Source organism: Vidua macroura, chromosome 1 (assembly GCF_024509145.1).
Source record: "Vidua macroura isolate BioBank_ID:100142 chromosome 1, ASM2450914v1, whole genome shotgun sequence".
Lineage (NCBI taxonomy): Eukaryota > Metazoa > Chordata > Aves > Passeriformes > Viduidae > Vidua > Vidua macroura.
In genome coordinates, this window is record NC_071571.1 from 110550726 (window position 1) to 110578391 (window position 27666).

General features: G+C 36.9%; 1 protein-coding gene across 1 annotated transcript; it reads left to right on the plus strand.

Annotated features, from left to right (window-relative positions):
* Positions 1 to 259: 259 nt before the first annotated feature.
* LOC128815649 (desmoglein-4-like) lies at positions 260 to 25077 on the plus strand. Its single transcript, XM_053992533.1, has 16 exons — positions 260 to 373; positions 6948 to 6983; positions 7369 to 7497; positions 8485 to 8640; positions 8774 to 8921; positions 9864 to 10027; positions 10277 to 10411; positions 11036 to 11221; positions 11391 to 11650; positions 12609 to 12751; positions 12900 to 13118; positions 14257 to 14763; positions 16832 to 16980; positions 17481 to 17541; positions 18979 to 19187; positions 20661 to 25077. The coding sequence occupies exons 1-16, from the start codon at positions 326 to 328 to the stop codon at positions 21630 to 21632; spliced, it is 3522 nt and encodes a 1173-aa protein (XP_053848508.1). The 5' UTR covers positions 260 to 325; the 3' UTR covers positions 21633 to 25077.
* Positions 25078 to 27666: the final 2589 nt, after the last annotated feature.

Genomic DNA, 27666 nt, shown 5'->3' on the forward strand with positions numbered 1-27666 from the left:
TAAAACGTACCTTTTTGTATCCAACAAAGGGTTTCAGAGCAATAAGAATTAAGGTGTGTCTCTTAGCTCTTACCTGCAAGCAATAATGATGTTGTCAAGCATTTCAGGTGAGACCAGCCCAGGATTTTGGGGTGGGGAAAGACACTCTGTTATACAGCATCTTCAGTTCTTCCCTCAGAGGGAGGCAGAGACACCTTGAAGGGCTGAGCATAAGGACATGTACAGAGTGTCTTTTTAAATAGTCACCAGAGCTGGGGGGGGAGGGGAACAGGAACAGGCTTGTAACCATAACTCAGTTGGACTTGTTTCTGAGAAGTCAGATGCCATGGATTGGCTCCCTCACCGAACGGCTGCTTTTCTGTTCCTTTTGTTGGTAAGTCGGATTTTAAAACCATATTTTTAAACGCTGTGACTACGCCAGTTTCATCTTCCTCAGCAGACCATTACATTTCACAATGTAAACTATTCCCCAAAAATATCTTGTGAAATGTACCATAAAAACCAAAGCTCTGTTCATTTTAAACAGTACTTCTGAACATTCTATAAAATCAAATTAGCTTTTCATTAAATACTGACAAATAGTTTTTTTAGACTTTTGGCGATCTGTTGATGTTCAAGATGTGACTTTCTATGTTTACTGCATGATTTTTCAGGCAAATGTTTTCTGTGGCTGCTATTTAAAGGTCACAGTTATTAATAAAATGCTATCATTATAAAAATTTTAATGGTTGCATATAATTTAGTTCTATGTTTTTTTATCAGTTGAGAAAATACCTTTTTCTAAAAAATTAAAATCTCTTTTCTAACATGATTAGCAAGATTGTTTCACAGCTGACAAAATCCTACAGCTATTTTCAAGAGAGCAAAAAATGACAAAATTTAGTGATCTCAGTTATGCAAAAATCAAGACTTGACCTATTATTTCACATTGCAAAGGATTCCTGTTTTGTTGTGCCCTAGTGTCTGAGCCGCCATGTGCTGAGCAAGTGAATGCATGATGAAAGTGTTGCTCTTTGGGTTTGTTTTTCTCACTGTAAAAGGAAAGTTGTGGCTATGGTCAAGTGGCATAGTTTTTCAACGTGTTCATCAAGGCATGGAAATTACCCAGAAGGGACTTAAAAGGGCTATGGGTGCCCTACTCCTCCTGCAATCTGATTTTTGTGTGGATTCATTTTACTCTTCTGTGTTGACCTCTTGAAATTCGGTAGAAGTTTAAGGCCCTGAAGATTGAGAAGAGCAGGATTTCAACTATAGATATGTCCTGTGGTTTTCATGAAATTTTACATTTTACACAGTGTATTAGTATGTGTAAATGTTTGTTAACTTCTCATTACTGACTTCTCTAGAAATGCTGTCGTCTGAGAAAAAGTTTGTGTTATAGGTTAAGAAATCCTAAAACCATTATGAAAATACAATCCATTAATTTTAGGTGACAGCTGTGCAATCAGTAAAGTAGAACTAATTAACACAGAGCAGCTGCCAAGCAAACAAGGGCAAAACTTGGCAAAAGCAAGTTATGGTTCGGATAAGTTTCTGCTTGTTCAAGGCAGCAGAGAGGTGTCTGAGACTGGCCTGTTGCACATCACACTAACACTTCTGGATTTTCATGAAGCACTAGTGATTATTCACTTTACTCAGTTACCTGGTGATGCATACTCCCAGTGTGTCGAAGTTCAAAATGCTTGACTGTTTTATGTTTAAGACCTGTCTATTGAAAAGACACTTTACTCAAATGCTTTACTGCTTTACTTCTCTCAGCAACTCTGGAGCCATTTTCATTCTATCAGTATATTGTTGTTAAAATTGTGAGTGATGGAGGGTAGGTCCTGGGTCAGGAAAAAAGAGCAATTCTGGAAAATGTCATTGTGTTTTGATGACTATCAAATATTTGAACTTTTACTACCCACAGGAAACCCTTGTTCTTGTTATGCATTCTTCTGCCCAGCAATGTTCATGATGGCCTGTACGACTTAATAGCATCTTTCAACACTTTAAAGAAAGGTGGCAGACAAACTGTCGAGATCAAATTATACATTTATGTATTCAGTTTTAGTGTATTCTGAGAAAAAAAATTTGGCTTTCGGCTTAACTAATCTTTCATGAAAATCACCTGTCTGAATGGTGTGTCTGGTTAGTATATTGTTAATAAGTTGCATCAAATAAAATTAACATGGAGTTATACATATTTTAGTACACTACTGCATTTTCAAAAAAAAAAAAAAAAAAAAAAAAAAGGAAACTTACCAGCCCTGAAACAAATAATTTTCTCTATGGATTTCACCATTGGCGGGACTGATTCTGCAACCCTTGCTCATGTGACTTCAAAGACCTTATTCTCATGAGTAAAGGAGTTCTGTTTGTGATACTAGCACAGACACGTTTTATGGAAATAACCTGTTTGATCAGGTATGACTATTCTCCTGCCAGCTATCATGTGACAGCCAATAATTTTAAATTCACCACATCTCTTATGCACTTTTGTCTGGATACATTTTCCCATATGTTATCTAGGCTTATTTTTCCCCTCCAGTTGTAAGGCTATGGTTACACATCCTCCTCATAACTTGATTGCACGTAAAAATAGTCACGGGCTACATCCTGTTCTTGTATATTCATGTGAAACATCTGCCAGAATTGAATCAGGAACTTGCAGGTTCTTCTGCCAAATATTTTGTTGTAGAAATATAAACTAAAGCAATTTCACATCCAGGAACTATCACCTAAGATTAGGTACTTAAGCATGCAGTTTTACATTCCTAAATAAAATGGCCATTAAGCAAACATGCATTTGCAGCCAGAACACTCTAAGTCATATCAGAATTCAGGTTTTAGTGAGCAGATTTATTGAGGGCACTTAGCATGACTAATTTGAAAAACTCAAATTTTAATGATAATGGCATACACCCTGTATTGAAATTACTTTTCTGTTCATTTTTCTAATGGTTAAGGTCAGTTACTCTATGGAAATGTATTGCACCTGCATACAATAGAAGATACAATAGCAGAACAGAAACAATCTCAGTGGAAACTTTCCTAATAAACTTATTTTAAAATAAATAAAACTTTGAAGTATATTCTTCAGCCTGACATGAGCATAGTCATAATTCCTGAATTATTCCTGTCACAATTATTGAAAGCGTAATGGATTATCCATCCTGGATGCAATTCAAAGTATTGCTAACATAGGAAACACCTGGCCTCCTCTGAATTAGGAAACAAAATGCCAGAAAAATAATCCAGAAAATCTTTCCCTTTAAATTGGATGAAGTACATTCATAAGTGACATATGAAAAAGTGAAGTATAGAAAAAGAAAATCATGTTTCAATTTAAAAAGTGATAAAATAGCATATTTTTAAAATATGAGGGTTTGTCTTATATTCGAACTCTGCTTCTCATTATTTCATATGCACTGATGTATCATTTTTTTAAAGAGATGCAGAATGAATAAAGGGGAAGGGTTCATTATTGCAAACCTTTTCTAGTCAGGGCTTTGGATGAGTAAGAAAGATGTAAAAGTCCCAAAACGCTGACAGCACCAGAGCTACCACGGCAGCCTGATGACTAACACAATACGTGTGAGTTCTCAGCACTCCTCCCATCCAGGCCAACAACAATGCCACAGTTGACTTCAAAGAGAGAGAAGCAGATCCCATATGAATAATGCTGGGAAGATGTTAAAGGCATGTTCAGTCATTTAGATTTGAGTAGGTGGAGGAGGGAGGATTCTGTAATTACGTGTGATATTGCTTGGCACTCAATTAATGATTAGTTAATTCTTGTTTGTAAATTGCTTTGAGGGTGCAAAGAACAGTAGACATCCTATGAGCCTAATTTTGTCCCTAGTTGCATCAGAATAAATCCAGAATAATAACTCCAGTGTGACTCTAAGGTGTCATTTTGGACACAGGGTCCAGCTATCATTACAATAAAAGACAAGCTTTCAGACAAAACACTGTGCAAATGACAGAAACCATAAACTTGTTTCCTGCCTGCACATCTCCCAACCCGAAACAGAAACAGCTTGTGCAACCAGCATCTAGATTCTCTGCAGCTTCTTTTTTTTTCACAGTCTCTCAGAGACTAACAGACAGCAAATCTTGGCATCATTTAGACCAGCTTGCCTACCCCAAGGTCCTCAGGATGCATCCCACACATTCCAGTGGCTCCTGTTGCTTTAATTATTGTTTATCCATGTGTCTTTGGAAAGTACTGGGAGATTGGTTTAGAAGGGAATTCTTTTAACTACCTAGAAATTTGCTGGAGTTAGCTGCTAGGAGACAGAACTTATCTGTTGGAAATAGCACTAGAAAAAAAAAGGTTTTAATCTCAGATAAATATTAGAAATAGACAACTGGGTTAGGGGAAGACTTCTAACTGCTGGTGACAGTGGAGAATCAGAAGGCAGAAGGAGGTGGAGGAGTCTCTATCCCTGAATCAAGTAGGGTAAATGTAATTTCAAAATTGTTCAAATTTATCTGGTGAACTAGACATTTTTGTCTGATGTCTGCCTGCCCTCCTTCCTATACCACAGCTATAACTGAGAGACATACCAAACACAGCCACCAAGTTCATCGGATCAGCCTTTTCAAATAATAACATGAACTGTACTAAGGACTCTGAATTCAAGATCTTCCATTACCAACAAGTAGCAAAATGGGGTTTTCCTTCACTATCACAGGGCCTAAATTTACAATCCTAACATCACCAACAGACATTCCCATTACTGGTGCTCAAAAACAAAGGATAAGTCTCCAGTGTGAAATATGTATTTTTCACTGCTTGAAAACAGAACTCCCTATAGGCTGGAATCAAGAGATTTATGAATGTTCATGTCCTTAAATATTAGAATTCCGTACAGGCTTAATTCTTATTTCAGAAAGACTTAGAATAGTTTTTCAGAATATGAGAGTGGTGTGGCTGGGCATGAGGTATTAGTCTCACTGTTAAGTAACAGGATAGGCCACATGATGCAGACAGCAGACAAGATTCACTAACACTGAGAGGTGCATACCCATACTTTGCCGGGTCAAGACAATTGTTTGCATGCCAGAAGGGATTTCAGCATAAGGGTGGAGAGGATTTCATTGTGCTCACCAAATGAGGTGGGATAGACTGATAAGAGACATTCAATTAGTGTTATTTCTGCTGGACCTCATCACTCAGGCTCTCTCGTGAGGGTGTAGTCTGCCCCTTTGACTCTTCCACGTTCCCCGGTTTCCAAGGGGGATTATAAAAGAACAAGACTAAGCTCCCACTGGGGTGAACAAACCCTGCTGTTCACAGGGAGTCTGATATTGTCCCTTCTCTGAGATGAGGACCAGAACAGCTGCATGTGAATTTGAACCCTATTCTGAAGCTGAAGATTTAAACAGTCATAAACTCAACATAAGGTAAAAGATGTATTGGTGCTTTTAGCACAACATGAACATATTGTAGTGATTCTCCTGCAGAGTACTCTTCTTAACCATTTATGTCAATAGCTGGCTCAAACAAGGAAAAAAATATTACTCTGTGACTAGTCAAAAAAATTTCAAGTTACATATGCACATCAAATGGGCAGAAGCAGTCTAAACTCCTCCATTGAGAAGCAGATTAAGGCATCCATTATAGGCCAAGGTCTCAAGGAAAGTTTTGGGTAAAACCAGGCCACTGGAAACGCTGTTTTGTAAATGACAGATGGTGAATTCTTGCAGCATAAAGGCAAATGGGGAAGAGAGAGAGGGAAAGAGGAAGGAGGGTGAAGCTGACGTTCATTAATCTGTTGCATGTAAGAAGTTGTCTTAACATGAAGTGGAAAAAATGTTGTGTCCATGTTCCAGTCTTGCCAGTACAATGCAATAAATTTGAAGTGAGGGAAGTCCCATGATGTAAGGATAAAAGATGCCAGATTTTATCCATGTATAGCTGACATAAAACCCCACAGATATAACATATCAGACAAAAAACAAAGAAACCAAACCAAACCAAAAAGCTATGGGAAATTATAAGAAAGTGAAATACTCATAACTGCAACTGTTAACATTTGTTGAGAAAAGAGAAACACTGCAATAATTTTTGAGTCACCTGGATATTTTGTATCTTCCAATGATGAATGAAACAAGAATCCAGTCCTGAAAATCCCACATTCTTCACCCTTTACTGTCTGAAGAGAGCAAAAGCAGATCCTAAACCTGAAAGAAATGCTCGGAAGAAAGTGAACTTCATTTTCACACCCTATTTAGGAATATAGTTAATTAAATTGTGCCTTCTTTTAAATTGTGCTAATCAAGAAATTGAGGCTCCTCTCATTTAAATTTTAGTTTTAAAGTAATTACATACTGCATCTGATCCTGCTATATTTACTCAAGATTAGTTGCATAGTTGAGTCTCAAATCAAAATTAACTGCACTCCAGGGAAATTTGCCTGAAAACTGCAGGTGGGTTTCCATCTTACATTGAATCTCTTCTATCTCACTGGGAAGTTCCAAAAAAACCATTTTCATTCTTTTTGGTTAAATTACATAATTAAGTACTCCAGGGATATTGCCAACTTTCTAAATTGGAAAAAAGTAATGAAAAAAAGAATAAATTATTTAGGATAAATACCTCTCTGGTTTCCTAGAGTGTTTGGTAAAAACTCTTGCAAACACTTCTCTCTTCAGCTGAGGTGTTAAAAATCTGTGTGGAAGCTTTATTTTGATGAAGATATAGTTTGAAAATTGCTCTGGCATATCCATTCAAGCTCAAAGTTCTGTCTTGACAGAATGGATTTTGAAGGTTTTAACTGTCAAGGAATTTTGGTGCTGGATATAGAAAAGATTGAATTTCACAAACTCATTTGTGGAAATCTTGCAGCTAGATAAACTATTCCAATAGGCCTGCAGTACAGCAATATCTTGTAGCTGGGTTTTACTTGCTGCATTTTGCCTTGCATTTTTACGTGCCAATTTTTTTATTGTTTTTGCAGGTACTCTTGGATTTCAGCACAGGATTTCATGTAAAGGTAATATATATTTATTTAGAAACTGTTTTTCTGATTAAACAAAATCTAACAAATGAAAAAATCATATGTAAAATACTCAACTAAGACACTTCTGAACCTGAAGATTGAAAACATATTTAAATATTAACCAGCTGCAGGTAATAACCTGCTAACCCTCTCAAGAGAAATTCACCTAAATCTAAATGAGTATCTCATACAAATGAGTAATTTTAAAATAAACATGTACAGTCATAGAGTTTGGGACTCACAGACATGTAAAAAATCACATGGTAAAAAAGCACATGGTCTACAAAAATCTCTTTTCTTCTTATTGTTGGACATTATAATTGTCTGTATTTATTTAAAATGGACTGACGTCACATGATACTGGAACTCTCTGTCAAAGGTAAAAGAATGGGATGAAAATGGAATGGCAAGATGGAAAACCTTTAGAAGACAAAAACGTGAATGGATCAAATTTGCTGCAGCTTGTAGAGAAGGAGAAGATAATTCCAAGAGGAATCCAATTGCCAGAGTAAGTAGAAAGAAAAACACAAGTATTCACTGACAAGGAAGTTTTGCCAAAGACAGGCTGATAAAGGCAGAGACATTTAAAAATTCGTATGGTTAGCATAGTAAAAGAAAGGAATGTAGAATAAAAGAAAGATGATGCAACATTCTCTGCTGAGACGGTCTTATAAGGTGAATCCATGTGGCTGCTGAGGAGTTACCAGAGCCTTCCTAGAACATTGCTATGAGTCTACTGTCACTATAGGACACGAGAAAACACGATGCGTGCCGCTGCTATTGTGAAGGTAAAAAAAGCAAGCTTATTTTTCTGACTCCAGCATTTATAGTTTTCCAAAGGTGCCAGTGGATTGGAGGGTGAAAGTGCCACCTCTCCAACAACACTGGACAAACTACCAGTACATCAAATTTCTCCTCCTCTATGAAGGAATGCAAAACAATAAGTTATTTACAGAAAGTGTGTGAGAAAGTTTGCTACAAGAATGTAAATTCAGAAGGCTTTAGAAAATCTTAAAAAATCAAGGCGACAGTCTACTTTCCAGGCAGCTCCAACCAGTGACATTTTTTTTTTTCTCTCTCTCTCATTCTGAGAAACCCCTTAGCAGAAATTCAAAGATGGTACATGGCCTGTGGGAAACAGAGAAAAATAAATACCTTCCTATTCTTTCACTGTGACCATACCCTTACTGAGTTCCAGGCACACTGTGATACCCTTGGAGGTTTCTCTCTCCACTTCCCTGACAGATTTAAGAGAAATAGAAGGCCTATCCAGCCCTTAAGGGGAGATGGATGTCTAGGTTGACATTTTGTAGAAGAGCCTTCCATTGATTCTGTCAATTGAACCTAAATTATTTAGGATAAATACCTCTCTGGTTTCCTAAGTGGTTTAGAAACTGAAGTTATATAGACTTTTTTACAGGAACTAAGAACAGGAGAAAAAACCTGTAAGTGTCCTCTGTAAACTGGCATAAATTATTATTATCTGTTACTGTAGATCCGATCTGATTGTGAAGAAGACAATCCAATCACATACAGCATCTCTGGAGTTGGAATTGACCGTGCACCCTATGGAATATTTGTTGTTAACCCAAGAACAGGAGAAATTAATATAACATCAATAGTGGATAGGGAAATAACACCAGTATTTGTTGTAAGTATTCCCCTTTTTCTTGACCTTTATAATGATGGATCCAGGGTGGGGCAGACAACAAATTTATTTATTTCAGATTGCTACTTTGCTTACTTAACTTTTGGGTTTAAAATGAGTAAATCTCTTTATTTAGATACGTTGCTTTGCTAAACACTCAGTGACTGGTATAGATTTGGAACCACCTCTAGAACTTCGAGTCAGAGTCCTGGATATAAATGATAACCCTCCTGTATTTGCACAAACTGTGTTTACGGGATCTGTTGAAGAGAGCAGCATGGACAGTGAGTACCTCTGCTATGCCTTTTACAGTACTGCTAGTGAAGCTCACAGAATACACTTAATATGAACCTGGGATGCTCTTTCTGCTTTTCTTAGGCAATGACATAAAATGGTCAGGGCCACTGCAGAGGAGGGAGCAGCAGATACTTCTCCAAGTGCTATTTGAGCCAGGGCCTGGGCTAACTGCTGTAAATTAAATAGCAATGCTTCCTTCTCCCTTTCCTCCCACACACGAGTGCTGAATGCTCCAGTTTCTAACCATACCATCATGCAAATTTTTTCAGATGTGAAAATGTAAAATAAATAATTGCATTTCTTCTCATTAGAATAAAAATATCATTACACTTATTTCCTTGTAGGGTATGTAAAATACATTTTCCCCATTTTTCTCTTTCAAATATTTGTACTTGTAGCCTGTGTGTTTGCAATTGTAGCAGAATATTACTAAATAATTCCATACTTAAACCATTAAAATGCTTCTTTTTACCAAAAGTGCAGCAATCAACATTAGACATGTAAATAGCACTGAAGCAATGGTGCCTAACACTCATTTTCTTCTTTCTAGAAATTCTCATTTAAAGCTGTGATTTCTTATAGTAATCTCTACAAGCTCGGTACTTGCTGTATTTGCATATTCCCTATGATGATTTAAAGAAGCTCAGTGAAAGTCTGCATTATTCTTTCTGACTTTGATTTTTAATTCATTTGAAGTCATTAACAGTGTCAGAATCAGTACTACAAAACTAAAGTTTTGGTTTTCTTTGTACATGTCAAGGAATAGATAGCCTTCTATCATTTTCATGCATTGTTTTAGCATTGTCTTGATGAGTTGTTTGCAGGAACTCAAGAGATTTTCGGGGGGGGGTTGGGTTTTTTTTGTTTGTTTGTTTGTTTGTTTTGTAAGGGTTTTTTTTAATTACTATTATTTTTAAATTTATTTTTAGACACACTGGTGATGAAAATCATTGCAACAGATGCAGATGAACCTAACCACTTGAATTCTAAAATTGCCTTCAAAATAGAGAGTCAGGAACCTTCTGGTCCACCCATGTTCATTATGAATAAATACACAGGAGAACTCCATCTTGCAAATTATCTTGACAGAGAGGTAACATTTCCCCTTCCAAAGCTAAATAAAGTTATGCTGTAGTGTATATGTGCTATGAGAGCAAGGAAAATATAGAAGAGAGAGAAAGGTTGTGGTTTTTACAAATATTAATGGAGAAATGCATGGCTTTGATGTGTCACAATAAAATGCCTAAGTCGAATTCCTGCATTAGGAAATAGCAGCAAGCATGAGTTATTTGTAAGATGCACAGATGGTCTTCTAACATACTCATTTCTCTTTTTGTGACAGCAACATAGTAGCTACACTCTGGTTGTGAAGGCATCAGACCGGGACGGGGCTGCAGACGGAATATCATCCCTTTGTAGCTGTAATGTGAAAGTTATCGATGTTAATGACAACTTTCCAACTCTTGCTCAAAGCTCTGTAAGTTTGCAGTAACAAAAGCAGCAACATTGATTTAAAACCCCATTTAAAAGCCCCATCGACAACAGAGCCCTTACTAACCTGTAGAGAATGTTCACATTAACATGCTACATGGGATTTACAGGGTTGTTGCCTTGAAAAGCACTCAAAATACAATCTGTTGCCTGTGCAACAATTCTGGTAACATACACATAGATCATTTTTGTGTTCAGAGATGTAAATCCTGACACTGTCAGGACTGACTTCTTTGTATTCAGAGAAATCCTGTCATACAGGTGCCCAGATCCCTGCAATATGAGATTATGCAAAATAACCCAATCCTTGGAAGACCATTTCTTACAGAAAGTACAATTCCTTTTCCTTTTAAGATGCCTCTGCAAACCTTGGAGGTGATACAGCTTTTCAAATCTGTAACCATAATCACAATTTGCCCAGAACACATGTCTTTTTTGTCAAATTGGCATGGACTGTGCTCAGAACATCCTTCAAAACAACCTCTGCACACAGCTGTGTTTACCTCACATGTTCATATATATATACATACATATATATATATATATATATATATATATATATATATATATATAAAAATGTTTGCTAATAGGTATTTATCTGTCATTTCAGTTTTCAGCAAGTATTTCAGAAAATTCACTAAGTTCAGAACTGCTACGAATACAAGCTCTGGATGCTGATGAAGAGTTTACAGACAACTGGTTAGCAGAGTTTTTCTTTATATCCGGTAATGAAGATAACTGTTTTGAAATTGTTACAGATCGAGCTACAAATCAAGGAATCCTTAGAGTAATTAAGGTATGGATAAATATTGTGATTCAGCTCTTGACTTCAAATTTTAATTAATTGTTAATAGAATTAAACAGGCAGTAAAACCACTGTCACTCAATCACTTAAAATAAAAATATTTTTAAAATATTAAAGGAGCTTTTATGTATTGTCTAGTTCTCTGTGGTTTACCTTTCAGGAACTGGATTTTGAACATATGCGAACTCACTCACTGATGATTGGCGTCAGGAATGTAGCTGCATTCCACCACTCTGTTGCACATGAGTACCAAATATTTGGGACACCCCTCACAGTAGAAGTAAAAAATTTGATTGAACCACCAAGATTTCATCCATCTTCAGTTGTGTTTTCACTGGCAGAAGGCGCAAGAGTGAATTATGTTGTAGGAACATACACAGCCATGGATGAGGACACTAGAACTATTGCATCAAATGTTGTGTAAGCTCTGCTCTGCTTAACTTCCTGGATGGAATAATTCTTTTGAGATTTCAATGGGATGAGGAATAGGTATTTTGAAGGACTCTTTAAAAACAATGACTATTGATTAGCAATAGAAAAATGGCAATAGAATAGTACTATATAGTATCATATAATATTATATATTATATAGTACTATATTCTATATTATTACAGAATAGTATATAGCCCATTTTTGTGCTATAATTGCTTTTCTTTCCTGACTACTTTCCTTAGCCTTATGCACAAGACAAAGAAAATATCACTTTTCCGACAGGCTGTAACTTAAATAGACTAGAATAGGGTTTGGTTTTTTTACTTACCCTAAGAATGTTTTTTCTTGAAACATTTGCTACAAGGAGGGAATTTGTTAGCATCACAAGAAAAGCAGGCAGAAAATCCCAATAAAGCCAATTCTGACCAATCAGAATAGAAGAGGTCCCTACTAGCTCATTCTTAATAAAAAAAAAAAAAAATTTACACTTGTTTCTCTTGAAATTAACAGTAATAACTGAGACTATAATTTGCTTTTCAGTGCATGTAGAAATAAATACAGCCTATTTACAAATATTTGAAAATAAATTCCTAAAACACAGAAATGTGGCAGCAAATATAATTGTAGAATGTTATAGGAAGAGCTGTGGATTTGACCATTGATATCAACAAGGGTTCTAGTAAAGGTTTACAGGATCCAGAAAATTTTGCTTTTAGACTATGATGACTCTCTCAAAGTAAAATGCTTTTGCTTTATTCCTAATTACTTTTCTGGTCTACATCTTTTGGAGTCTACATGGATTTTGCTTGAACTGGGTGAAATGCAATAGGACCTAGCATAGCCGAAAGAAAAATGCTCCAGAGTGCCAAATTTTATCCGCAAAATAAATATGTAATACATGTATTCATCACATAACGCTGAGTATTTTTACTTCACCAAACACAGATATAGTATAGGACGTGATCCAGCTGCCTGGTTCAGAATCAATCAAAACACTGGTGAAATCACACTGAACAAAGTTATTAACCGGGATTCCATCTACGTAGTCAATGGGCAGTACCAAGCAGAGGTTCTGGCTATCACCAGAGGTAAGAAAAGAGATTAAGTTTTCTGAAATAAACTCTTTGTGTTCCAGATTTCTCTAAATGTTTCCTGCTGTTTCTAGTTTTCCAACCCTAACTGCATTGTTTATAGTATCACTATTCCCTCCTGACCACAAATACCTTCTTTTTACAGGGTCTCCTCGATATACTGCTACTGGCACCGTTGTGCTTTCAATAGATGGCATCAATGCCAATTGCCCAACTATTAATACTGAAATGAGGAAAGTATGTATGAATTCCCCATCAGTGATTATCTCAGCAAAGAATAGGGATGGTGACCTCTATGCCACCCCCTTCACATTCAGCATACATGGTGAACCTCAAACTACATGGATTATCAGACGAATAAATGGTAAATTAACCAACATTTTATAGCAGAATAAATGATAATAATAAGCTCTTATCTAAAATAACTGATTCAGATGTTACCTTATTAACAAACAAAACACTTGCTAGAATCTATTAAAATCTCAGTTAAATATGAATCTAAGAAGTTACTCCAAATTTGAATATATGCATGTGTACATATATATATATTAGAATACTTAAATCAGAATTATTACATGTGTTATATTTTAAAGGAAACTAAAATTTGCTAGCAAAACTGTACTTTGAGTATAACTATGACAAGAGCCTTTATGGGTCTAAACATAATGAAGTAAATCAAAATAAGTAATTTGACACTTTTTTATTTCTGTGTTATCTAAAAAATCCTAAGAATATAAAAAATCTCAATTTTGTTTATTAGACTATAAAGTTTATAGTTAGCAGAGCTTTACTTTCATGAGAGGCATATGAAAATGGCAAATTAAGATTACAACTTTTTAAATTTATTGTACCAGTCACACCTACTTGTATTTTAAAGAAAATTGTTTTAGTGCCCAGTGAAGCTTTGCCAGTTTCCTTCAATAAGACATGAGAAAATAATGAATTAATCAAATCCCATGCATTACTAAATGACAAAATTTGCATAACTTACTGTTTACATAGAAGACTACATTAAATGGCAAGTATCACAATTGCAAGTATTCTTGAGTCTCCTACCTGTCCTAAACAGTTGCAAATAGGTAATCTTAAATATTTTAAACCTACTGAAAAACTTTTTGAAAAACATGTATGAGTTCCTTGAGAGAGGAATAGGAAATGCATAAAACTTTCAACTTTTATCTTTACCATTGTGCGAATAAAATTCAGGAAACACAGCAATGGAAATAAAAGATTTCATTTTCCCGTTTTGTGTTTCTCAAGTTTAGAAGTGATAACTAGACTGATTTGGCTCAGGTTTTGCAAGAAAAAAAACAAGCATAGATGTTTATTTTATGTTTCAGCTTTGAGTAAATACTGTAGATGCATAAGTAATTGATGTGCTTAGAAAGGGAACAATTTTTTTCATTCTGTTCTATGAATGTAATGCACAAGTAGTATAGATTTCTAGAACACTTATAGTCAATACCTTCATTTTTCTTTTTTTTTTTTTTTTCCCCTCCAAGATTCCTCTGCAGAACTAGTGGGCCAAAACATAGACTTTTACCTTTATAGGATCTATGTCGTTGTAAGAGATAGCCAAGGCCGGCGCTGTGCTCGACCACACATAATTCCTGTGCAAGCTTGCCAGTGTGACAGTCGCAACTACTGCACCAGTGGGGCCACAAGAATAATTATCATCGGTGGTGGTGGCGGCTCTAGTGGGGGCACTGGTGGCGGCACTACTGGTGGTGGTGCTGGTGGTGGCACTGGTGGAGGAACCTGGGAAGAGGGAGGACGAGAAGATGGTGGTGGTGGTGGTGGCCAGAGTAGACCTGAAGAAGGAGATTTTGAGGACCACACAGACTGGCAGAGTTACACTGATGGCTATGGAGGAGGTGAGGAAGAATATACTGCCTCCACTGATGGCGGTTACGCTGGAAATGAAAATTATGGCAGACAATTCGAATCAAATACCACACTTAGTGGTGCTGCCATTGGCCTGATGTTCCTCGGTGGATTAATATTTGTTTGTAAGTATAAAATTAAGAAAACAATTTTTATCATTTTTCTAAATAATATAAATAGCGCATTTTTAAATTCTTCTAAAATAAGGTTACTTTTTCAGTTGGTTGTTAATCCATTGGCTTCTATTGGCCATTTGACAGAGAAAAAAAATCATATTTTAAATGAAAAGAATTTCCATAAATTTTATGTTATACATACATTTTTCATTCAAAATTAAGCATTTACTTTCTAAGACTTGTTATCCAATTCTTAGACAGAGCTGTCCTGTCACTTATATTTTGCAACTTGTACTTCCATTACATTACTAGAAGAAATGGGCAAGTATCTGCTCCAAGTTGGGTATGAAAGAATCTAAGAACAAGATTCCTTTAAACTGAAAGCCAGATTTCAGTAGCCTAACAATAAGTCATACATTTTGAAAATTTTTGGCTACTCCTTCCAAACATTACATCTAATAAAAAACCAGTAACATTTATGATAACAGGATCAAAACAGGACATTAATTCATTTGTTCTAGTATTCACAAAGAATTATGAGCTTCACAAATTCAAGTTAGAATTTATACAAGCAGTTATTTCTCAGACTACCAAAATCATATGTGAACAATCTTCTTTCATGGCCTGGGCATCAAGTAATCAACATCTAAAATTTCCTATTGCAGAAATAGTGACTACAAAACCTGGGGAAATTGATTTTTTTTTCCCTGATTTTTTGAGGAGGGGGGTTTGGTTTAGGTTTTGATCTTCGTTTAGCAGGAATCAACAAACAAAAAATTTTGAAGCTTCAAAAGGCAGTGCAATTTATAGTCCCCAGATGGTTTATCTTACAGGACAGACTGTCTTTCTGCCGTTGGATATCTCCCCTCATAGTCTGGAGTAAATACATCCTTAGTTGTGCTGTATGAGGCAGCACTTTGTACATAGTATAGTCCTTTCCCCTTTTCATTTCACTTTGATGTTCAAGTAATCAGAGGGCTGGGGCAACTCTGCTATGAAGACAGGCTGAGAGAGTTGGGACTGTTCAGCCTGAGAAGTCTCCAAAGGAAACCTTAGGGCAGCCTTCCAGTGCCTAAAGGGGGCCTGCAAAAGAGCTGGAGAAGGACTTTTTACAAGGGAATGTAGTGACAGGACAAGGAACAATAGATTTAAACTGAAAGACAGTAGGTTTAGGAAGAAATTCTTTATTGTGAGAGTGATGAGACAGAGGCACATGTTGCGCAGAGAAGTTGTGGATGCCCCATCCCGAGTTCAAGGCTGGGCTGGATGAGTCTTTGAGCAACCTGGTAAGTGGAAAGTGTCCCTGCCCATGGCAGAGGGGTTGGAACTAAATTGTATTTAAGATCTCTTCCAACCCAAGCCATTCTATGATTCTATGAATTAATATTGCATTACCTTTCTAAAATAAGCAGTGTTTTTGATGCTGGCCATTACAAGCACTGAGTTCTTTAAACAACTAAGCATAATACAGCATTCTGGGAAACCTGACTCACTCTATGTAAACATTTGGTTAAACTAGGACTTGGGGTTTGCCCCTACTGCTTTTTCAAATCAAGCATTTTGTATATGTAATGTACAACTGGAGCCTTAGCCAATGATCACTGTAGTCAAGTGGATTCTCCACTGATTCTCCTATGTCTATTATTACTAATGTGTATTTCTTTTCTATTACAATATTTGAAAAAAATGTATGCTTATATATCCAGAAAGAATAGCACTGAATGCCATACATAGCAACACTGGTTCTGTTTGTTTAATTTTCATATGTATGCAACATACATTGGTTCAGCTGGGATAGATCAAAGTCTGTTCCCAGGTGTATAAGCATAAATTTAGAGTAACAGCCCCACCCCTGTGTTGCTCTGCTATAACTAAAGGAACAAATTATTCTGAATTCCAAATACAGGTATCTCCATAAGCAGCTAAGTCTGGAAGCCAGACTTACAGGCTGCTTGGTTAGAAATATTTTAAAGGCCTATTTTCAAAAGTTCATGAGCACCTGCCCTCTGGGGAGAACAGCTATTCCTGTGAGGAAGAGATGTCCTAAATCCTTGTTTCCTGTTCCTTTCCTGTTAAGTGATTCCAATTCTGATGTCAATGAGCGACTGCTGTGGCTGTGGACCTGGCGCTGCAGGTGGAGTTGGAACTGGGTTTGAACCCGTACCTGAATGTACAGAAGGGGCAATTCATCCATGGGGAATAGAAGGTGCACAGCCTGAAGACAGGGTCAGTACATCCCCATGTTTCTAAAACCAGAAGTAATTAATATTTAACGGCTGCATTTTTCTATAGAAAATGATAGTAACACTGTGTAATCTAAAACCAGTCTGGCATTGTCAACAATTGCCAGGCAGATATGAAAGGTGATTCCTAATTAACATTCACTGATGGGGTTTATGCATTTAAAGCTGTGGTCAGTTAGTTTGGCACAACAGCTTGGTGCCACTGTTCCTTCAGATGAAGCATAATAATTAGCAAGCTTCTTCAGTGCAAGTTTAGGAAAAGGGAACAGAAATCATCTTCACTGATCATTGTCCATGTTGACAAGGAAAAGATCTTGTAGTCTCTTTGTTTTGGTTTGGTTTGTTTGTTAATGGAGATGGTGATAATGACTAACTATCACTAACAGTTTAGACTGGTAATTCCTTAACATAATTCACAAAGTCTTGGTTTTCATATGGGAATTTCAAGGTAATCATTCAAGGAGTCAAAATGTTGTTTTCCAGGATGTCTCACACATTCTTGCCCCAACAACCGCTGCAGGAGGTGATTTTGGTGAACCTTCTGGTAAGCAGAATCTTGAATCTTCTATGTTATGCTGTCATAAAGCTGTCTTTATGGCATGAACTTCATGCCTTCAGATTCATGAGGTCCTTTGGTTTCCCAGCCATAACCCAACCCTTCCAACCTCACATCTGCAGATTGTCAAACTCATGCTGGTAGGACTTCCAGTATGAATAAAAAGTCTGGGGCTTGAGCTTTTGAACAGATTAATTTCTGCAAACTACTCCTATTTTGAAATATCTGCCAAGGCTTTCAAATCCTAGGCAATTTTTCTTTATCAGCACAGCTACTGAATGGAGGACATTTTCAAGACACCAGTTCAAGCAGAAATCAATCTTTAGCCAGAATAAGGATATTTGCTTTCATAACTTGGGTAAAATCTTCAGTTCTTCCCAGTTTCCTGCTTCCCACAAGGGAGCATGTCAAGTAGCTAGTTAATTACTGACAATTTGTGTGCTAACCTAGACAAGCTGATGCATAACACAGTAAATGTATGCTTCTAAAGTAAGGTTCCTCCAGGAATTCAATGATCATAGAGAATAAGCCCAGCTGTGCAGTGCCACTTTCTCCTTCTCCCCCGTTCCTCACTTCAGAAGAGGAAGGAAGGATGCTGGCACAGATCCATTTTCCCTAGCTTCTGACAGGAAGAAATGTTACTCTGCAAGACAACCTCTCTGCTGACTATTATACAAAAATATTCTCAGATTTCTCATTTCATAAAAGTGAAAAAAATATGTAATTTAGCCTATGTTTCCCAGTGTAACCATAGTCAAGACTACTGTATGCAATTCTTTTATTATAGTATGTGCTGATCAGTAAGAAAACTCTTTCCTTGTTATCATGTATTTAAAAAATATGGGGAGATAAAATCCTGTAAGCATTACTTTATAACTTATTTTAAAAACTATTTCCATTATGCATTATAAAATGGTGGTTATTATGATCCATTGCTGTTCCCCCCTAAAAAATCTCACTACTAGAAAATGTGAAAGTAGTTATGAAACTCTTTCTTTTCTAGGATTTACAAAACTCTTTTTTTTCTAAGTGTGCAAGGGGAAAAATTTAATGCCAGTGTGATCATAAATATGCATTTATGTATTTGCATAGATAAAGACTATCTGATTTTCTAACACAAACCCCACGACAGCATATATATGCACTAGACAGAATAATCTGTCCAGCCAATAACAAAATAAATCCCTGATTTTCTAAACCACATGTGCACATGCTGCCTAGCCTCAGCTCTTAGATGTCTGCTATTACATATATAATTGTTACTGCACTTTCAGTATTTGGTACCTGTGCATGTACCTGTGACTGAAATTTGTCTAAAATACCTTTAGAAACTCAGAAGTGTCATTATAGTATTTGTAAAAACTACTGACAAATTGTGTGTAAAGTTTCACAGAGCACAGGAGGGATAACTTTTTCTGCTTTCAGACATATATAATAACACATATGGAGGAGGAGGAGTAGTAGCTTCTGGTGTTGAAGAAACTACAGGTGTTGGCTATGGCACTGGTACTGGCTACGGAACAGCTGGAGGAATTTCTGGAACAGGGGAAGCAAAAGGGTCAATTGGAGGAACAATAAAAGAGTATCGAGAAGGAGGAGTGAACATGGCCTTCCTAGACAACTATTTCTCTGAGGTAATTAAATGTTATTTTTTGAGTTACATCTGTGAGCATGCTTTCTGTTAGATTCTCCTTCCCAGGTTGCATGATGGAAATCCAAATTAATTCTACTCAAATTGAAATTTCCATGATATAAGACTGCTTTGAGAGCAAGATTGACCACACTAGTAGGAAAAGTTACAACACTAGTAGTAGTACTGTCTTTGAGCTGCTGCCATAGTAGGTGGATTGTTCAACAGCCTTTTTGTAAAATTGATGGAGATACTGCAGGTAGAGGTAGGAAGCAATTAAATTATTTCAACTTCATATGTACCCACCAAATTTATATATTTTCTCAGTGTATAAATACTTAATAACTTTTTAGAATTGTTCACTCCTACTTCCTGTACAGTTTGTTCGATTAAGTCATTTTAATCCTTAAAGAACTTTAAACATCAGTTCTTCCTTATTTTTATTGCCATTTCTGCTCCCTAAAAGACTTGTGAACTACCAGTGACACCGATATGCAGTTTTTCTATTGGCAACACCTAAATTAGCCTTTACATATGGGATTTTTAAAAATGGCATGGAATTTACATGATTAATTGTTTCATGGGCTATATTTTTATTCATATGCATGAACTGTGAGGCATAAATGTTATAATTGCATGTTACCAAAATATCAATTAAGATAAAAGGATTGCTATATTTCAAAATCTAAACAAGATTCAGTGGAGGAGAGAACAGAGCAGTCCTGACATCCTGAGCATGGATTTCTCCCAGACTGCAATCTTCCTGCCTTGGCCTGAAGCACTATTGTCTGCCAGCCACAGGCCTCCACATACTACTGCTATCCTCCTGGACCATCTCAATTCCCAAACTCTCTGACTCTGCCTGCCAGGCCTCCCCTTCCATCCTTTTCTGCTTCCTCCAACCCCACTCTGCACTCACTTTAAATTCTCCTCTTTCCTCCCTGATCTCTTTGCAATGACCATGCCAGGATCCCCAACATCATCCCGAGTTGGCGATTGCCTTCTTGCTCAAAATGGACTCCCCTCTGGACTCACCAAGTCTCCCTCACTGTGGAGAATCCTCCATCCCATCTCCTCTTTCCTGGTCTCTTCATTGCTCCCCTTGCCACCCTGCTTCACTCCTCTTCCTACTACTTTGTTCAGATACTGCTGCCCAAAGAAGGCATGTGTTTGCCTGTCCATTTTACCCCACAGACAGAGACATTGATAACAGACCAAATTCAAGATGCTACATGTTGGCAGAAACAAGAATAAAACACAGTAGTATTTAAATAAACTTATTTCAAGGTTAAGAAATGTTGATGGTATAGTCTGTCCTGTTGATGTCCTATTTTTCAAGTCAGGTGGGCCTTACTGTGGCTAGGGAAACTTTACTGTGGTTTGAGTATTCATGGTTAAAAACCTGACAAAATTCACTCTGTTATTCTGTTCTTTTTTTTTTTTTTTTTTTTCATTTTTTTGTTTTTGCAAACTACAGAAAGCATTTGTGTATGCAGATGAAGATGAAGGTCGGCCGGCAAATGACTGCCTATTAATTTATGATCATGAAGGAGTCGGTACTCCTGTTGGCTCCGTGGGTTGCTGCAGCTTTATTGGAGAAGATACAGATGAAACATACTTGGATACATTAGGACCAAAATTTAAGACCCTAGCAGAGATCTGTCTGGGCAAAGAGATCGAACCTTTCCCTGATGTCAACCCACCCTGGCCAGGTGTCAACATTCCCTTCCCCAGCCCTGAGAGTGATCTAAACCTCCCACCACCAGGCACCACCATCGTTGTCAATGGAAGTGCACCTATGCCTCCCCCCGCTGGCACTACAACGGTTGTTACTGAAAACACCTACACATCTGGGGCAACCATACAGACCCCGAGGCCAATGCCGGATCCCTTGCTCCATGGCAACATGACGGTGACCGAGACCTACACCTCCAGCTCGCCCTCTCTTTGCGTTGACCCTCTGCGTGCATCCAACGTCGTTGTGACAGAGAGGGTTGTTGGGCCTGCGTCTGCCTCTGATTTGCGCGGCATGCTAGATATTCCCGATCTCACAGAGGGCTCCAACGTTATTGTCACGGAAAGAGTAATCGCGCCTAACTCCCGACTCCCAGCATCTCTGAGCATTCCTGATTTGGTAGATGGGTCAAATGTGGTAGTGACAGAAAGGGTGTTCAGGCCTGCCTCCGGCATGCCGGGCAGCCTAATAAATATTCCCTCAGAGTTATCCAATGCCCACAATGTGGTGGTCACAGAGAGAGTAGTGTCAGGATCTGGGATGAGCAGCCTGGGAGGAACAAGCCTGGGAGGAGCAAATCTGGGGGGCCTGAGCAGCACGGGCCAGATGCTCAGTGCCGAATGTCATCTTGGCCAGGGAATGGGCACGGCATCTCCAGGCACCTCCCGGAGACGAATGACAAAGTACAGCACCGTGCAGTACTCCAGTCAGTAAGGCCTCTGCTGGCACCCCTCTGCTGAAATTGCCATTTGCACCGACACTCATTAGCTGACACCCATCAAGAATATTGTTATTATTTATAACTAAGAAATAGTGCTAAAATTTATGGGGTTCCTGCTTGTGTGAGGATCTCTGACGGGTGCCCCATTTTGAGGTCAAATGCACTTTGTCAGTGAAGGGAAAATAGAAGTTAGCTTTAAATTTCTTTCTTTCTCTCCATCCAGCACCACAAGTGTATAAAGAGACTAGTATTTTTGGAGAGATATCTGATTACCGAGGAGAGCAGTGAGAGGGGATCCTTGCGTGCACACAGCATGAATTAATGTCGTACAAAAGCATGTTAAAATAGTGTACAGCTGATTGATCTCTCACAATAAGCAGATTTGGGTTAATAGGCCCTCACTGACAAGAGAAGAAAAGAATGTAGTTAATAATTAGTCAACTCAAGACTAAATAAGCACTTTCAAACACATCATTTTACTTTGCATGTAATTCAAGAAGCGCTACAAAACAGCACTTTCAACCATTTCTCCCATCACCGACAATAGTTATAAATAATAATTATATAAACATAATACACTTCCCTTGCTTTCTGAAGTTCTCAGTAAACAAACACCCTGACACAGCCTGCCATGCTGTTCCTGTCATGGCGAGGAGCGATTTGTCACAGCTGGTGCTGCCACGTTGACACTGTCACCCAAGAAGATGTTGGCTTCATCCTTTCTCCATTGCCATTACAGCTTTGCTTAAATCTAAAAGGACTTCAGTGACAACCAGGAACTCTGTCAGATTTTTGTGCCAAACTATGACTTCCATTTAAATTGCCAGTGTCAGGTTATATTAAGAGGGCTATAATACACTGTGCCAATTCTCGTCTCACATACTGATAAGAAAAGGAAATCTTGGAAGCTTTGTGATGTGAGGAGACAATAGCAAGTATTGTATTACTGACACTGGTAGCTGAAGTCTTCCTGAAAAGAAAAAAACACTTGGAAGCAATATAAATTTGCTAATAAGCAATGTGGAGAATTTTTATTTCATATGTCAATGTATTTTGCATTGATATTTTGAAAGCTTATTTGAATGTATTAATTGAAAAAGTCTTTATGAGTTTATAAACTTAATTAAATCTGGCTTTTATTTTCCCACAAAAACAGCTCTGCTGGACTCTGTTATTCTAATAATACCTTAACATGTCTTAGAATATGATCTGAAGGAACAAAATACTGAAATATATCTTTTATCTCATTTTATTTCTGTATCATATGTATAGTAGCCATAGCACATCCAACATTGCTTCGGTGTAAATAAACTAGAGTTATAGGGAGGGACTAGCTTTTTTGCTAGACCACCAAATCAGTAGTTTTCCTGCAAATTTTGCTTCTTTGGCTTTGACAGATAAGTTAGTGAAAAGTTTAAGAGTTGTCTGTGAACCTCCCACTCTACAAAATGAAAAAGAAATTCAATTGCATATCCAGACTAATTTACCTCAAGAGGAATGGATGACCAGTTTCTGAGTCTGATACCAAGAAAATGTTTTTTAAAAGATGTTTTTGGAAATGCAACTAGATCTGCTGTCAACAACAGCCTGCAGTGCCCCCTGAGTCAATGCTACTGTCACCATCAGTAATCTCTAGGAGTCATGACTGAATCCAAGGCTACCTCCAGGAAAGGTCCCTTCCATAGCTTCAAGTTCTTTTCTACAGCAACTGGGCATGCAAGATACTCTCCCTATAAAAACCGATGTATTGCTGGTTTCGCTTCTATCTGTAGCCTTGATTATCTTAAGTATCACTAAAATTGCATTGACTTTGAAGGGATTAGTCTTTCCTATAAATTATGTACCAACTGTAATTATGGTTCCTGGAACCATTCTTTAAAGAAGGAAAATAGGTACTAATATATAAAGCTATATCCTTTTACATCTGGAGATGTAAATTTGTGCAGAAGTTCACTAAAATGCTGACAAACTCCCTTTCATTTTGCTAACCACCTGTTTACATTAAAAAAAAATATTTTAAATATATATGACTATCTGGTGTATAAAAAGACTATGCAATACAGCCAAACCCCACTAGAAAATATTTTAATGTAAAGAAAAAAAATAGGTCTAGTATAAATATTTCCATAATCATCTTAAGCAAATCAGAAATATTTTTCTGAACTGTGTTCAAAATAATGAAACTTCTCTTCAGGAGCACATTCTGAATTCCTTGAACAGGAATGCTTTGTGAAGTATGAGTGTCTGAACTATGGTCTCTTGCATGTCTAGAAATAGGGGGAGAATGAATAGAAAAAAATAGAGAAATAGAAAACTAATAGAAAAATAGAGAAAAAATGTTGTTCAAAGGACAGATTTTGGTTATGTGGTGGTTGTCTACTTCTAGTACTATCTTTTACCAACTTTTTAATTATTAATTATTTTGTAATACACTTTCTTGAAATACTTCTAGCATCTTATAATATTGGTTTCTCACAACAAACAGCAATTGCATTATCCAGTGCACTTCTGGATATTAACTCCTATTGCTGTGTAATTTTTACAAACTTCCTAAAAATTGTTTTCTTAGTGAATTGATGATTCTTTTAGGTTACTACAAATTGTGGAAGAAAAAAATGTGTGTGAAGATGTGAACAAATACTCGGTTCATTAAAAATTCTGCTCAAATTCTTTTTCTAGCTTTATTGTTTTAAAAATAGCATATAGTTTAATTCTGGCCAGCAGACATTAGTTTGGTTTCTTTTCTTCCAGTTGTAATTTAAAAGCCTATGTGCTGTCTTACCTTCAGTCGTATGTTTTATAATGAAGAAGAAATGGTTTTCAGGGAAGAAAGAGAGTGATGATATCAGTTCTGCTCTAAACAACTCAAGAGAAATGCTCTTACTTAGAGTCAGCAACATGCAATATCAAAAAAGCTTGCTGCTTTTTTTTTCTTCTTTTTTTTTTTTAACTCGGGTTTATTTGGGAATAGGATCCTACAGTTTTAAACAGGCTCGGTGAGATCTTGGCATGATGAGAAGTATACTGACATAGAAGAAAACAGAGCCACAAGCTGAGGGTCTCATTAGATTTCTATCTTAGGAACACTGTCTCAATTTGAACTCCAAGTTTCAATACTTTTTACTCTGTCCTAATTCTGTGGTAATAAATAACACTTTTAAACTGTTGTGAGCAGCACTTACTATGCGCAATATGAAAAGGCCACACAACTTAAGCAACAATTAGAAAAAATTCTCCCATTTTGCTTGAATTAACGTAACTGCATAATTCAAATGCTCCTCACTGTTGAGTCACCAAATGCATCATTTTAATTTTATTTAAAATACAAGTAATATTACTGTGGGTTTGTGTTTTCATAAATAAAAATATTAGAGGTTTGTTTGTAATAATTTCTGAATGGCACTGAAAAAATACAATAAATGATCATTTGGAACATCATGTTTTACATAGAGTGGCTCAGAATATTTTTTTTCCATTTATCAGTGGGAAATACAGTTTCCTTAAAACTGATGGGTTTTTTTCAGAAAAAAAAAAAAGTAATAGAAGGTGTTGATTTAGAAAGTCAGATAATTCCAAAACAAAATTATTTCATGTGTCAAATTGACTATTTATTTCAGGTTGTCAAGCAGAAATGTGTGTCATGTCTCACAAGAATTACAGTACAGTTTCCTCAACCTATCATTCTCTGCATTGTTCTCTCTCTTTAGACAGCCTTTTCTGTGATACCCTTCTGTCCTGCAACTCTGAAACAGTGCTTCAGAGGAGCTATAAATTAATGCTGGACTACAAGCCACAGAGAGGACAGCAGAAGTCTCTAGAAACATGGTATTTGGGCAGCACAGGCATCACAGGTACATTCACTGCATACTGGTCAGAAAGAGTTGAACCAAGGAAAAGCACGTTGGTTCTAAAATGAAATTTCTTTCTAATGTTCCAGGTCGGTGTTGATGATAATAATTCTTTTTTGTACAGAGATTTTTTCAAAAAGTTTTATCTGAACTCAGTAAATTACTGCTTTTAAAAACAGTATCATGTATTAAGTAAATGTCATCTAATCTATCATTTTATTTTGCCTTAACACTTGGAGACATCTTATTTCTGCAGTTTCATACAGAATTATTATGCGCCCTCATACATATTTCAGAAAATGATTAAAGTGTCTTTTCAGGAAGTTAAGTTAGAAGAAAAGATTGTCCATCTTCAAATTTGCTATCAGTCCGATGATGCTGTCAATTCCAGTGCAACAAAGATAATTTAACTTTTTTTTTTTTAGTGTATTTAGAACCTGCCTAAACAGAAATGAACCAAAGCTATGTTACACATTCGTTCTTATGCTCAAACAACTTGAGTTGAAATATATGAGAGCACAGATACAAGTCAAAAATGGGTCAATAGACAATGTTATTTCATATTCCAAGTGCACTTAAATTTTAAAAAAAGGAGAACAATGACAAAATTACAACTGGTGACAGTTTTAGATGCATGTTTGTATAATGATGAATCTGTCATGTTTTCTTATTGTGACCATATGTTAAATAGCATCTTGTAATTCAGGATACAGTGAAATAAGTTATGAAATAGATCAGTCACAAAATGAAAGCTTAGGAAACAAAAGCTGCTTAGTTGACACCCATCACATATCCCGACTTCTGATGTTCATCATGTGTTGTTGGGCCTACCTGCAAATTTAGATAGTTACCAGTTTAATTTTTTTATTTTTCCTATTTTTTGGGAAAGCTCTAAAAAACAACAACAACAACAACAAATATTATTACAGGCTTCCCTCCAGCTCCTTCATTAAAGATTGGTTTCAAGCCAGTCAAAATCTAGGTAAAACAAATGGTAATTTTTTACCTGCAGGCTTTGATTTTACAGTGATCCAGTACAAAAGATCTAGGTGAGGGTCTGTTCCTCTGCTAGTCACTGCAGGCTCAGGTTGTCAGGGAGGTGAATTGTGACACCAGAACAGGACTCAAGAGACAAAGGCTGCCCAGAACTGCTTATAGGATCTTGGTAAGTTGTTACATTTTTCTGAATTTTCAATAAATTGTCATTGAAAAGGGGATTTGCAACTTAATGTCTTCCCCTTAGGAATATGATTAGAAATTCATCAATGATTGCAAGATGCTCAGGTGTTAAGGTGTTTTGGTAATCCCCATAAATACATTGTTAGCTATGCCTGAAGCACATATGGAGAGGGACATCTGGAATCTTTGATGCTGAATGTCTATTATATGAATGCTATTTGACTGTAAAATCCACTCTAGATCAAATGCTTGAATATAAATAGCAAAATAACAGCTATTGGACATGCAAAATTTATAAATACTGGTAGGAAAGTAATGCTTTTCTTGTGTTGTTTCTGGGTATGGGACTTTTATCTTTGTGACCTTCTTAGTTAATATATTACTGAATAAAAGACACCATGGTAAGCTGTATGTGCACCAAGAGCCTTAGAAAGGGATTGGAGAAATTCATGTAACACGTCAACAAATACAAACTAAACTGGGACAAAAGGGGAAAAGAGAAGGAGAGGAAAGTCTAATTCTGGAAAGTGCTTTAGACCACAGCACTATCCATTCAAGTAATTATAAGAAAAATCAAGTGCACACAAAGTTATAAGGTCAGAGTTTACAGCAGTCTTTCAGTACCTGAAGAGGGTCTAGAAGAGAGCTGGAGAGGGACTTTTTACAAGGGCATGTAGTGATAGACAATGGAGAATGGCTTTAAACTGAAAGAGGGTTTGGATTAGATATTGGGAAGAAAATCTTTACTGTGAAAGTGCTGAGACACTATGCCCCATCCCTGGAAGTGTTCAAGGCCAGGCTGGATGGGGCTTTGAGTAACCTGATCTAGTGGAAGGTGTCCCTGCCTCTTTTTACAGGACTGCTCTCCAGTCTTTCCTCTCACAGTTTATACTTGTGCCCAGTTTACTCCATCCTAGGTGCAGAATCCAGCTTTCAACTTGTTAAATTTCATCCCATTAACCACTACCCAATGCTGCAATCTATCTAGATCTCTCTGCAA

What these genes read in the sequence shown, in the direction of transcription:
- LOC128815649 (XM_053992533.1), top strand. Translation starts at nt 326, where the DNA reads ATGGATTGGCTCCCTCACCGAACGGCTGCTTTTCTGTTCCTTTTGTTG. An exon ending in TGAAGAGAGCAGCATGGACA is followed by an intron (nt 8,922 to 9,863) that starts GTGAGTACCTCT and finishes ATTTATTTTTAG; the next exon opens with ACACACTGGTGATGAAAATC. An exon ending in TAGACAACTATTTCTCTGAG is followed by an intron (nt 19,188 to 20,660) that starts GTAATTAAATGT and finishes TGCAAACTACAG; the next exon opens with AAAGCATTTGTGTATGCAGA.